Source organism: Anomalospiza imberbis, chromosome 4, assembly GCF_031753505.1.
Source record: "Anomalospiza imberbis isolate Cuckoo-Finch-1a 21T00152 chromosome 4, ASM3175350v1, whole genome shotgun sequence".
NCBI classification, from domain to species: domain Eukaryota; kingdom Metazoa; phylum Chordata; class Aves; order Passeriformes; family Viduidae; genus Anomalospiza; species Anomalospiza imberbis.
This window is the reverse complement of record NC_089684.1, coordinates 23,331,171-23,344,947: the sequence shown is the minus strand read 5'-3', so window position 1 is coordinate 23,344,947 and position 13,777 is coordinate 23,331,171. Positions and strand designations below refer to the sequence as shown.

Here is a 13,777-nt window from a genome sequence, read left to right as displayed (position 1 = left end):
ATTGCTCTCTCTGAACACATTACAACGGACAAAGATGCAGTTCTTTGGATACCTAAACCCTTTCACCAGTCAAAGTTAGTTCACTGAAGCTGGGGAGTTCCTTCTTAAATTATATTTGGGTAAAAAAATAAAGCAATGCCAATTTCCCTTTGTCATAAGAGGAAAGAATAAAGAGAGATCAGGTCAGAAAGAGACTTTCAATACTGGGACAAACTCAGGGAGACTCTGAGTGCGGGGCTTTTGATCTGCTCTCTCGTGCAATCCTTTCTTCTGTTGCTGTTTACATGTTGAACCAAGTAGTGCCTCTGTTTACACTTTTTCTGCACAACAGTAACTTTGCAAATATACAACCAAGCAGGACTGCAGGCTTACTTGCAGTGTGTCTTTTACTGAAAAATACATTTTATTTATCATGACATTCAAGAGAAAAAACAAAAACAAAACAAACCCCAACATAATACAAATGCCAACTCATTCAGTTACAAACGTTGGTACTTGGCAGTTTCAGACACTCTGTTCTCACGTGGCTGTGATGCTTTGAAGTGTTCCCACTGTGCAATTCCCAGAGCGACTCTCATCCTTCAATCCCAGGCCCATGGCACCCTGCAGTGGGATCACTGGGTTTCAGCTACACCCTTGCCACAGTGTTGTCTCCATTGGGAGCAGCTCAGAGAGTCCGTTCCTCTCCAGTTATACATCTTCTGTTTCTTAATTCTTCCTCCACAGGCAACAGTCATCAACAGGATGCGTTCACGGCGTTTTCCCCTTTGCCTTACAGCCCACGCCTCTCTCATCAGACGTATCACCCACATCCTCTTAACAATCATTATCCTTACTTCATATTTGCACTTTTAAATATCTTTACACCAATAACTAACCCACCCTTTTAAAAATGAAAAGAAAAAGAAAGGGGTGGGGGGGGGGGGGAAAGAAGAAATAAAAAAAAAAAAGAAATAGGTGAAAAAAAGCACAAGCATTTTTGAAGTATGTGTTCTCAGGTAGCCACAAGTTAATGGCAATATGTAAGCATAAGGAATGACACTTTGGCCATCAACACTAAAGAATAAAGGTAGCATTGAATACAGACAAGGGGGAAAACCACCCCATACAACCCATAAATACATTTCAAATCATTCACCAGTTGATTCACCAAGGGCTAAATTTGATACTGAGTGAAACCAACCCTGTTGCAAAAGACCAGAACAATATTCTGGTGCATCACTCCAGTCCCACTCAAACTTTTAATTGGATCCTGACCTAAAATGCATGGGCAGTTGGCTGGTGCAGCCCTCAAACCCTGACAGCAGGGCTGGGGGGGAACTTGAGTGATGCACAGGATTTTGCCCCGCTTTGCACATGGGGTGAATTTCAGCTGTAACATACTATGACTGCACCGTGAAACATATAATACTAGCAGCTTGTGAGCCCTGACATGGAGGGCTTGACTCTAATCCAAGATATGTGGTTACACATCACCCCATCCACTGGAGAAATTCACCACTGGGTATACATGGAGGAGCACCATATTACCAGAGTTTTTTTCTGGTGACCTTTTGTGGCATTATCTGCTGGATCCGGCTTGACTCAAGCCCAGAGATCGGGTTCTGTAAAGTGAAGAACCTGGTGCTCAGGTCTGCAAGGCATTCAGCACTCTGGGATGAGTTCAGCAAAGCTTTGCATAGATGGGTGAAGGAAATAAATCCTTCCACTGGAATCCCCAGGATTCTGCTTAAATATCTGAAGTTGGAGATGCATGTGAAGACTTTGCTGGGTTAGCAAAGCGAAGCACCTTGCAAAACTGACCCCTTGATACAAACAAGAAGACTTTTTAGTAATAGACAAAATCAAGTAAACACTGTTTGACATTAGGATTGACACATTCCACTGAAGTAAACTCCCCTGAGAAAATAAATAGCTGTTGGTATTCCCTCATTTCATTCCTTTCATTTCCACAGGCAGTGAAAAAAAAAAACCCCTGCAAAATTTACCTCCAAGAAATACAAGTTGAAATCCTGGGCAGTTGTTTTCTATGCATTTATTTTTTCCTTTCAAGTACACCGGGTGAAACTGTAAACCTGAGGTTGTGTGTGCAAACCTATATCTTGTAAACTGCAACGTGAAACTCCGCTCTGAGCACCGATATAGCAAAAGGTAGGACAGGAATATTGTGGAACAGGGATGCTAGTATTATACTGAACGTCCTGCACACGTGTATGTCACAGGGAACCTTCTATTCTGGTACCTGCACTGTCCTGCAGTCCCAAGTACTGTTCTGTTTAACACTGATACTCTAATCACAGCACCTACGGACCTATCAGTCATGAGCAAGGTGGAGAAGCATTCATCTCCTTTAAGAGGCAGTCAGCCCAAATCCCAGAGGGAAGTTAAAGCTTGTAATGCAGACTGTACAGCTGAAGAGCACAGAGATTAGCCTTACACAATCAGTGCTCTAGCTGGGCACACCAAGCTTTTTAAAAAGGGTTAGAATATTCACTGGATTTCCACAATGAAGAAAATGAGTGAGAAGATACATGAGAAATCACTCGCTTCTGCACACTTGTAGTGCATTTCATCCTGAGGGCAATTACAATTTGTGCCTGTAAACAAATAAATTGCATTGAAATACAATCTCACACATGGTTAAAGACAGTTCAACCTGACTTTTCTGTACCTTGTGAGTTGAGTTACTCAGGAAAATGAAAACCCGGGGCTTATTTTAAAAATGGGAAACACTGAAACTTTCCTAGCTGCAGAAAGCCTTGAGAACAGGTGGAGAAAAATCCTGCCTGTGGGCAAATGCTTAAATGAAGACTTTTGGGGTTTGCATTTAGACTTAAAAATTCTAGTCTGTTACCTCAACAAAGCTTTATATAATTTAGGTTTGGTCTTACATTTATTTACTTCCCAAAGTGCTTCACTTAACCAAAATTTTGGGCAAGGAACAGACTATTGAATTTTAGTTTTACTGTCATAATAAACAATTCTCTTTTGCTGAGACAAACTAGTTGCTGGTAATGAAACAATCAGTTTGAGTAGAGTTGGACATATAAATCACTGCACTGTCAGTAATCTTATTGCATTTTTTTTTGTTCAAAAGGTAAATATTTTCTTAGCAAATTGTAATTGTAGCCCTCAGATAAACCTGTCAAACAGCTAAAGAAACAACTGCATAGTACTGAGGCTGTAACATTTAAAAATTAATCTCACAGGGAAGTGACTAGGATTATGTTTTCAACAATGTTGCAATTTAAGGAAGAATAGTCTGCAGTCTTAAAGGAAAATAAATGCTGTTCTCTCATTAGAACCAGGATTTTAAAATATTACATTCATTTTCTGGTTTCCCAGTATTTAAATGCTGTCCTAATTAAGGCAACTTGTGATATTCAACACAGTACAGAGGACCAAACAAAAAATTAAAGCAATCCAATGTGTTTTCTGATATTTACACAGTTTGTTTTGAACCATGGCAAAAAATAAACACCAAAGATAAATTTAACATTACAGCTCTCTTCATTTGCAATTCCAAGTGAGAAGTAGAGAGTACAAAAACCCATCTGATTGCAAATTGTGACTAAAACCTCTATGGAAGACCCTCATTTACTGCAATAGGAGAGAGCTGAAGGCCTTATTTAATTTCTGAAGAGCTGCAGGGCTGCACTGGATCATCACAACACATTCCAGGGACCTGAATGAAGCTGTGTGGTGATCCACACTGAAACACTGCTGCGTTTACACCCTGCATTTTACAAACAGCTGTAGTGGCATCGCTACCATTAGCTACCAGCACAGAGGCAATGACTAAAGCCTGCAGATTGGCTTCAGCACAAAAAGAACTTTGCACAAACTAATGCAGTAATTTAGTGTTGCTCACATAATTAAATGTAGGCATACTCCAAAGCATGGGGGCACTTAGGAGAAAACAAGAAACTTACATGCTTGTTTTGTATGATGAAGCAAAAAAATTGAGAAAACTGTAGAAGCAGTTTTTAGGATTAATGTTGAAGAGTTACCAAGTGTATTTCAAATTAAAGAAGCATATTTCTTCTTCTTTATCCCTGTGGAAAAACAAACAAAACCAGAAAAGCACCATTAATATAGATTGTTAGATAGCTGCCACAACAATCTGAACAATCTTTACTCCTCTAGAGAAGCGCATAAATACCTCCTTTGTCATCACACTACTCTTGCTCCTCATTTCCTAAGCTACCACCAACAATGAGCCAAGGGCATCCAGGTTTTCAAACCGAGTCAGTTGTTGGGCAGCCCTGGTGTTTTGAGCAGAACCCATCCTTGCTGCTCAAGGTGTGGAACGTGCCGTGCCTTACAACCCCACAGCTCCCAGCAGACTGGTCCTGGGGAAGCCCATGGACATAGATGGAAAGAGGGCAATGTGACCTGTGTGGGATTTAAGTGATCCATCTGCTCAGTTAAAGACCTGGGCACTTTCCTTACCAACACAGGATCCAGCATGGAATACATCAGGAACATGGAAACAACCCATACCCCTGTGCTCTAAGATTTGTGCACTTAATACTTAAATACGGGCTCAGGAAATCATCCTGGGCAGAAGGAGTCATTAAGGCCACCATGAACTTTTATTGGTACCAGGGCTCAGCACTATTGAAATGTTTCCTAAGTAGCCACAGTTTTGTACACAAGGACATGCTTATTTCCATTTGTAGACTGATTTACTAGATCAAATGTTAGAGCCTGTTTTGTTCTTGGAATACTCCAGTATTTCCCACTAAAACTGGATAAATTCTTCACTAAATTCTCATCAAAGACAGCAGCATAAGTAAGTCCTATATACTGCATATTACACTGTAAGTTGACTTCTTGACTTAGTAATGTGGAACATACATCCCGCTGAATAGGGAACAATTCAAAGTGTAAAAATACCAATTTTTGAGGATTTGAAATCATTTCTATATACTATCCACACAAAATTAATTTTTAATGGAAAGCATAGATTATGTGATAGCAGTTAGGAAGAAAACACAACTGATAAGTATATTTGTATATGTATTCCTGTGCCTGTAAGGTGTCTATGCTCATGGTTCAAACAGAAGAATTAAAAATATCCTTCTAATATTGGCAGTACAATTTACTACAGTTGCTTTCTACTTTGCTACCTGTTCTTTTCTCATTTATTTACCTAACATGAGGCAGCAACTCCAGAGATTAAAACATGGGAATAGATACAAAAGTTAAAAACACATTTTCATTCAGTCATACTGGGAATGAGCTCCTGTCAGCCAGTTCACTCTCTTACAGGTCAGTTCTGTTTAGGCTTGGATGCAAGTTTATTTGAACTGAAAATTAGCATCAAGGAAGAAGCGCAGCAGGCAAGGATGATGTTGCTAAAGCTCCCCATTTACAGTGAGTGAAGAAGACGAGAGAGAGGAGCAACCTTAAGATACCACTCAGAATTATGCACATATTTTCCACTATTTTCTGCATATCAAAAACTTAAGAATAGTTCAGAAATGGTAGCTTGGATTTTGTCAGAACATAAATTGATGGGATCCATTTTATCCCAATGATTATGCAGAAAAGCGCACCAGATACAAAGGGAAGTGCTGGAAGAGCAGAAGATGTTGGAACTCTGACAGCTGATGTGCAGAGGATTTGGTGTCAATCCACCACGGGCATCACATCATTACCAAACCTTCAAGACACACGGACTGACCTCCCACAGGTGACAGAGACCAAGATGGAGCAGTCCTTGACACAGTGATACAGTTTGTGAATGAAGATGTGAAAGAAATAGAGCAAAGAAAGGAAGAAGAGAATATGTGCAGTGCAGAAAGGAATTCAGGAGTGGAGGGAAAGAGCATTCATCCAGCTCATTTTTCCTAGTTAAAAAAAAGGGACCTGAAAGGACAGTACTTTATTCAACTCTTACACTCAAAGGATGAAATTTGGCTGGTTTTGAATCCATTTTAGCATCTGCACAGCATTGCTGCAATCAAGACACCCTGGTCTGGTGTGAAAGCAAGTAACTGGAATTAAAAAAGTTAACAACAGTTCACCCTTAGATTCATGTGAAATTATACTGCTGTTCTTGGGGAAAAACACCACAGTGTTAGGGGGAAAACACCACACTGAGCAAACAAAAACTTTTCATTAGGAATGGAATGACAAAAGATAGAGAAAAATACTGGAAAACAAAAGTAGACATCAAAAGAGAGAAGAGGAAAAAATTATCCACAGGGACATGAAAGTTATGTAGGTGAATGAAAATAACAGGAAAAAGAAAGCTACAGATGTGATTCCCCTGTGGCATATACCTAATTTTCTACTGAGAGACAAGATACAGGAATAATCAAAGTCTAATGAAAAGTTAAACACATCCTGCAGCATGCAGTTAAAATTATATGTTTTAAGACAGTCAGAACAGGTCAAGGGAAAAAAGTGCATCCATTGTCCTGCAGCAGGACACCTCCCTCAGCAGGTCTGAGACAGCCCAGAGGGGGCACCCCTGTCTGTATTAGACAACAAATGCCTTGACATGATCAAAGATTGAAAGCATGGTAAAATGAAACTCAAGTCTGCACTCTGCTGAATGACCTTCTGTACTGAGTAAGCACCACCAGTCTTCTGGGGCAGCTTTCACACAGTTCTGCAGTGGTAGAGCTCTGACACAGTACAACAAAGCAGGGCTGCTGTTTTAACTTCACCAGTGAGAAAGAGCAATTTGGTGACAGCATCATTTGCCTCACCAACATGATAACAGGATAACCCTTTGGGAACTGAGGGGCAGGGCACACCAGGAAATATGATGCTTTTCACTTTTAAAGAGTGAAAATGACACAAGAAAAGCTGGACATTTTCATTTAAATAGCTGCTGTTACAAATGCATCTACTATATACCCCACCTTTTCAAAAACGTCAAGTCTTATCTGAAATCTAACAAATTCCTTCTGCTAGCCATATCAATTCAGCCTCCAGACCAAATGGAAAATAATGAACTAATTTTTCCCATTTCATCTAGGTTCTCTGACTCTAGTGGCAAGATGAACTCAAGTAGCACAGCAGAGCTCAAGTTAAACTGGCATGTTGCCTGTCCTGAGTGACCCATAGGGGCCAATGAAAACAACTTCATCCACAGCCAGGATAAAATAATGGAACTTTTAAGATAAAATAATTACAAGCAGAGAAATATAAATCAAAGTGTATAAATCACATTGATAAGGTTTCATTCAATAAATAACCTTCTATGTAGTAGATGATGCAAACTAAAAAAAAATATTCAAGCAAAATAAATAACCCAAGTACTGGAAGACAAAATTTACCCTCAAGCATGCAACTGGACAAAGCTCAGCACAAACTGGTGACAAACCCAAACTTCTGGCTGTTGCAACTCTTCCACTCTTTGTCTTTTTATAGACACCAAAAAAACAGCTCTGTGAATTCCTGGTAAGCCATGGAAGATTTGGCAGTTCTACCTAATACTGCACATGATAAAGATGAGCCACGCATTCTAATGCAAGAGGCAGAAGGAGCAGTGACACCAGTCCTGAGGGCACTTCTGTAATATTTCAGGTCTTTTAAAATGAAATGTCATCATTCCTTGATTATTTTGCACAGGACATACTGCACCACACTGGTTTCAGTGTGCCCAGTCCTGTGCCCTCCTCCTCGCTCCAGGACAGGTACTCAGAGTCCCTGCATGCACATCCCTGAATTTGGAGGCTGGCCCTGGGTTACAGCCCCAGGTAGCTGGACACTGTCACGACTCTGGCACTACAAGCTCAGAGTCGCTGTGTAAAACTGTGCTTTGCAGCAGTGCCCCGGGGAGCCCTCCTGCAGCACAGGCAGCTGCGGGCACCTCTGCCCCTGCCAGCAGCCCCATGGCTGCAGGAGAGCACTCCTGGGACTGCTCCATGCATCCTGCTCCCTCACCCCACTAACAAAAAGGACCCAAAATAAGGGTTTGCTTCCATTAGACTCCTCTCCCACTCTTCATGAGGTTGGGGAGAAACAGATATAGGGGAAAGAGAGAGGTGCTCACCTCCCCTTGGGAGGAAGAGGTGAGAGGTGAGACAAGAGGAGGATGTGATGCCAAGGTGAAGGGGATCTTTCATGGCTTGCAAGATGGGTCCAGATGATGGATCCAGAGATGCCCAACCACACTGCCATCCCCGGGAGCAATGGGAGGTGTCCCAGCCATGGGGTTGCACAAATACAGGTTGCAAGACAAGTGGCTATGGTGTGCTTCTCTGAAACTGCCAAAAAAAGAAGTTCCAATGACTACTGAACTGCACCAAGGGGTGCGCCTAACCTTTCTATATTTTACACCCTGGTGAGGGCCCCTCCGTGGACCCTCTCTCCCCTGAGGAGAAGCTGTGGCGCTGCTGTCATTTGGCCATTAACCCGCTCTGCCCTGACCCATCACCGGTGACTGCCGTGCCCGACGGGCAGCACCCACTCACCCGCGCTCTTCACCGGTGCTCCACCACAAAGCGCATGGTGGTGCCGTCGAAGGAGGGCGGCGCGACGATCCGAGGGCCGGTGGCCGGCGCTGTGATGCTGATGACCGGCTTCGCCTCGGCTGCCCCGTGCCGCGGCGGCGGCGGCGGGCCCTTGCTGGTAGCCACGTAGTAGGGGCTCTCGGCAAAAGCTGCCTCTGGCGCGGCGGGGCTGCCAGGCTCCGCCGGGGCACTGCCATCGCTGCCCGAGTGGGACAGCGGGCGCTGCAGGGCGCCGGCGGGCAGCACGGTGGCGGCGGGCAGGAGCCCGGGGTAGAGCATGTACGTGGCGCCGTAGGCACCGGCATTGAGGGCAAGGGGCGAGAGAGGCAGCGGGACGGGAGCCACGGCCGGCTGCTGGGACACCGGCACCTCCACGTACTGCCCGGTCTCGGGGTCGAAGAGGCGCCGCTTGAGGGGCTGCTGCACAGGCGTGTCCACCAGGTAGTACTGCCCGGTGCTCACGTCCAGCAGCACCTTGCGCTGCGTCTGCGGGAAGGGCTCTGTCGCTGTGGCCGCGGCGGGCACGGAGGGCGAGAAGCAGAGCAGCGGCGGCGCGGCGCCGGGCAGGGCGGCGAAGGGCAGCGGCGGGCGGTACAGGGCGGCGGGCGGACCCTCGGCGGGCGGCGGGGCGGCGGCGGGGGGCTCCTCGGCGGGCGGGGGTCCGGGTGGCGGTCTGGGGCTGCCGGGGGGCTTGGCCGTGCCGAAGGGCTGCAGGCTGCACAGCGCCGCCGCCGCCGCTGACGCCGACACCGGGCTGGGGCGGACGCCGCCGCTCTCCGTCGCCCCCGCGGACGGGGGGGAGCCGGGCTCGGTGGCCGCCTTCAGCGGCAGGGACAGATAGTTCCCGCAGTCGGGGCCGCGCTCGGCATCGCCGCCGCCGCCGCCCGCGGGCAGCCGAGGGGAGCGCGGTGGTGCCGGGCCCCGCAGGCCGCCCTCGGAGGGGAGCTTGGCCGGCGCGGGGGCTGCGGCTCCGCCCGCCCCGCGGAGCGTGAGGAGGGCGCGGGGGGCGGCGGAGGGCTCGGCGCGAGGCGCCGGCGGGCCGCGCTGCCGCTGCCGGGCCAGGCTCTCGAAGGCGGCCGCCTTGGCCGAGACCTTGTCGGCGGTGCTGTTAGAGGGGCGGCGGGGCAGCCGCTCGCTGCTCGGCCCCTTGCCCGACGGCTCCTCCGCCTTGTCCGCCGGCGGCGGCGGGGGCGGAGCGGCAGCGCCGGCGGGTCGGGACCCGGCGCCCCGCTCCTGGCTGGCGATAAGGGAGAGAACGTGGCTGTCGGTGATGGGCAGAGGGTCGCTCTTCCGCTTCCACTCGCGCTTGTTGAAGCTGTAGAGCTCCTCCATGCTCCGCACCGCCGCCGTCAACTTCTCCAGCGCGTTCTGCACCGGCGCTGCCTTGCTTTCCTCCCGTGGGTCCTCCTCCGGTGCCCGGCCCCTCTCGGGGGGCGGCGGCTGCGGCGGCTGGTGCCGCCAGGGCGCGGAGGATTTGGAAACGATCTTGAGCACGGCCGGCTGGCGAGCATCGCTCTTGTTGGGGGCGATGGTGGCCACTGGCAGCCTGCCCGAGGTGCGGTGCACCAGCACGGTGCCCTCCGGGGGGCAGGCGGGCGCCCTGCCCGCCGCCTTGGTCCCCGCCTCGGTGGGCTTGGTGCCGGTGTGGCCGACCGCCTGGCAGGTGATGACCACGGGGGAGAGCGACCGGGGAACACCGGCGATGACCAGCTGCTGCTGCTGGGGCTTCTGCTCCGGGCCGCCTTGCTCGGAGGTGCCGCTGCCCTTGTCGCTGCTGTTATCTCCCGAGTCAGCGCTGTAGGAGCTTTTGATGAGCTTCCGCACGTCCCGCACCTGGTGGAGGGTGCCCTGGGCTCTGTACTTGCTGTCCCTCACGTCGCGCACCAGGAACTGTGGCACTTTGTCGGGGCCGTCGCCGGGTTTGAGAGGCTTGAGCGGCTGTCCCCTGCCCTCCTCCGGCGGTCGGCCTGCGATCTGCGGCGTCAGCAGCTGGGCGATGCTGAAAGCGGCGTCCCGGGGCTGCTGCAGGCTGCCCAGGCTGATCTTGATCTCGGGGGCTTTGGGCTTGGCGGCGGGGGGCGAGGTGGCGGCGGCGCCGGCGGCGGCCGAGGACACGGCGGCGGCCGCGGCGGAGCACTTGGTCGCCCTCTTGCCGGGTTCCTTCTCCCGAGGCGTGTGTTGAATGGCGGGGACGAACAGGCGGGACATCTTGGTGGACTTGCCGGCAGAGATCTCACCCAGGTCGGCTCGCCAGTCGTGCTTGGGAGAGAGTTTCAGCTTACCGACGGGCGCCCTCTCCTCCTTCCTTTCCGCCTCCCGCTCCTTCCAGGACCTGAAGGCGCTGTTCTGGCTGCGGAGGAAGGTGGCCTTAATGGCCTCCGAGGCGCTGCGCTTCACCTCGCACAGCTCCTCCGACAGCGCCCGGTCCAGGCTGCGGTTCCCCTCGCGGGGCGTCGACGCCTTGGAGGCCGGAGAGCGGCCCCCGCCGCCCTCGCCCGCATCCTCCGCCGGCGCCGCGGTGCAGTCCGAGCCGCCCTCCGAGTGCCGGGAGTTCTGCCGCTGCACGCCACCCTCCCGATGTCGCTCCCGGCCGGCGCTGCTGCCGGTGGGCTCAGGCTCCCGGCCCGCGCCCGGCCCGGTGTAGGAGGTGTCGGTGATCTCGCCCCGCTCCATCTTGAACTCGTGCTCCAGCTGCATCTTCTTGGAGATGACGTTTTTGAGGAGGCTGGAGGCGAACCTGGACTTCTTGCTGGACCCCTTCCCGCCGCCCTCCGCCGCCGGCGGCTCCCCGGCCTCGGCGGCATCGCCGAGGTCCAGCAGGGTCACCACCCGGGAGCCCGCCCGCAGCCGCCGCGGCGTTTCGACATGGGCGATCTCCCCGTCGAGCTTGCTGACCACGAACTCGAGGGCTTTGGTCTGCGAGCGGCCGGAGCGCAGCAGGCTGGGCTCGGCTCTCGGCCCCAGACTGCCGCACTTGAGGTCCAGGTAGGTGGACCAGCGGTTGATGCCCAGGGCATTGTCGGACAGGGAGGCGGAGGAGGCGCGGGAGCCGGGGCGCAGGGTGTCGAAATAGGGGTACGCCAGGCTGCGGAAAGCCCTGGCCGTAAGGTTTCGCACCTCTTTGTCGGCATCGTCCAGCTCGCTGACGGCGCTGGAGGCGCCGCTCGAGTGCTCCCCTGCCCTGGCGGCCCCGCACCGCGTCTGCAGCCGCGCGGGCACCGCGATGAACTTTTTCGCGTGGTCGCGGACCGCATCCTGTTTTAAACTCGCGCTGCGGTCGGGAGCCGCGGCGACACGGAGACTCATGTCGCCTTCATGCTTGGCAGCGTAAACAGTGTTTTGCTTTCCGTGCACGTTGCTAGACTCATTTATAGCCCGGGAAGCGGCTTTGATTGATAGGAGAAGCTGGGCGCCCGGACTCCCGCCGGGGCGGCCGGGCTGCTTGGACCGGCTTTCCCCCGAGCTGGCGCGCTTGTCCCCGCCGGAGGTGTCGTGTTCGGAGGTAAGGCTGACGATCTCGGTGCTGCTGGTGTTGTCGATGCTGTCCGTCTGGTTGTTGGGGTCACTGGTGGTCGTGCTAAGGTAGCAGCTATTCTCCTCCTCCTCCGTCAGCGTGTCCCCCGGGGTCTCGTCGCTCCCGAAGGAGGCGTAGTCAACGAAGGAGTAGATCACGTTGTTATCCTCGAAGTCCCAGCGGGCGGCCAGCCCCGCGTCGAAGTCCATGTCGTGGTCCACCTCGCTGAGCTGGATCTCCTGCGTGCTGATATAGTGCGCCTCGTCGCGGCCGCCGCCGGGAGGGGTGCCCGGGGGGGCGCCGGGGGGAGTCGCCTTGCGCCCCGCGACCTCATCCTCCACTTCGCTTTCGTAGCCGAAGGACGACGAGGAGGTTTTGCCCTCCGTCGACACAGGGTCGCCCATTGCGGGAAAGTCGTCTGCCTTGGTCACGGGCGAAGGGCAGGAGGAGGAGGAGGACTCCGGGCAGCCCCCCGCCTCCGGCGTCCCGCCGCTCCCCGCCGCTTCCACGGAGCCGGGGCCGGTGTCAGCGCCGCATTCCGCCGCCGCCGGGGAAGGAGGGCGATCCCGCCCGTGGTCCAAGGATGCTGGCCCCGCTTCCTCCCCCGGGGGTCCGCCGCTCGCCGAGTCGCCATCCCCGGTCCCCCCGGCTCCGCTGTCCGGTGCGGGACCGGACGCACCCTCCGCGCCGCTGGCCGGGGCCAGTTCGGGCTTCTGGCGGCTCTCCTCCGGCCCCTGCGGCGAGACGCGGATCTCCACGTACGCCGTCTCCTCCTTCTCCTGGATGGTCGCCTGCGGGCCAGGGTTCGAGCTCGGGCTTGTGCTCGGGTCCCGCTCCGCCGCCGCGCCCTCCGGGACGGCGCGGGGGCTGGCGGGCCGCTGGCCGGGCGCGTCCATGCCGGGGCCGTCGGGGCGCGGCAGTGGCCCGCGGGGGCGGGCAGGCACGTGCCCGCGGGGACGGGGGGGCAGCGGCCGCCCACGCCCTGCCCTCCCCTCCCCTTCTTGCCCTCCCCTCCCCTCCTCTCTCGTCCCCTCCTCCGCCCGGCGCGCCGGCTCCCGGCCCGGGCGGGCATGGCCGCCGGGGGGCGGAGGGGTCGGGCCGGGCTCAGCTCCCCCCGCAGCCCTCCGCGGCACAGGACAGCCAGTCCGGCCGCCGCGGGGGAGCTGGTCCTGCACATCCCAGGACGGGCCCACGTCCTGCGGGTTTTCCGAGATGGTCTTCGCTCGGACGGCCCCAGGCGTGGACTATACATAGAGCCGGCGTCGCTTAGGCCGGCTGAAATCCTATTTTAAACGTCTGTGTTTGCCGGAATAAAGGCGCCCGGACACCCCTTGGAAGAGGAGAGATGTCCATGCCTACAAAGATGCTGCCACTGCCCAGCTCCCCGGGGAGCCGGCGGCACCGGCTGCAGGAGACAACTTCCAGGGCACCGGCTGAGCGCGCAGCGTGTCAACAGCAAATGCACCCTCGTTCTACACGCAGCAGTGGCTAAACAGCTATTTTTTTCCCTAAACTATCCCCCTGCACCCCGTGTCCCCATTTGCAGGATGTGTGGTTGCATAGGGGACACCCTATGGATGGCAGCCTGGCCCTGCACCCTTACAGTAGTCCAGAGAGCCACCGGTCTCCAAGAAATCTTTGTCTTTCCAAGAAATGCCGGTTTAGACACAACCAGCACCTAAGACCTATTAATAGGCATTTCTGTGGCATGCCTGACCTTTGGCGGCTGAGAGCTTTACTGAGCGGTTCCCAAGATGACAAACCAAAAATCAGTCCAGCACCATGGAAG

At 53.1% G+C, this 13,777-nt stretch overlaps 1 protein-coding gene across 3 annotated transcripts; it reads right to left on the bottom strand.

The window, feature by feature from the left end:
• Positions 1 to 368: 368 nt before the first annotated feature.
• C4H4orf54 (chromosome 4 C4orf54 homolog) lies at positions 369 to 12,966 on the bottom strand. Of its 3 annotated transcripts, none has more exons than XR_010998184.1 (3): positions 8,436 to 12,966; positions 3,933 to 4,055; positions 369 to 2,597 (listed from the first exon to the last, which is right to left on the bottom strand). XR_010998184.1 is itself a non-coding variant. In XM_068187503.1 (2 exons), exon 1 carries the CDS (start codon positions 12,882 to 12,884, stop codon positions 8,445 to 8,447), a length of 4,440 nt encoding a protein of 1,479 aa, XP_068043604.1. In that variant the 5' UTR covers positions 12,885 to 12,966; the 3' UTR covers positions 369 to 4,055; positions 8,436 to 8,444. The 3 variants fall into 3 exon arrangements, 1 of the variants encoding a protein (XP_068043604.1); XR_010998185.1 differs by having other exon boundaries at positions 369 to 1,805; XM_068187503.1 differs by having other exon boundaries at positions 369 to 4,055.
• Positions 12,967 to 13,777: the final 811 nt, after the last annotated feature.

What these genes read in the sequence shown, in the direction of transcription:
- C4H4orf54 (XM_068187503.1), bottom strand. Translation starts at nt 12,884, where the DNA reads ATGGACGCGCCCGGCCAGCGGCCCGCCAGCCCCCGCGCCGTCCCGGAG.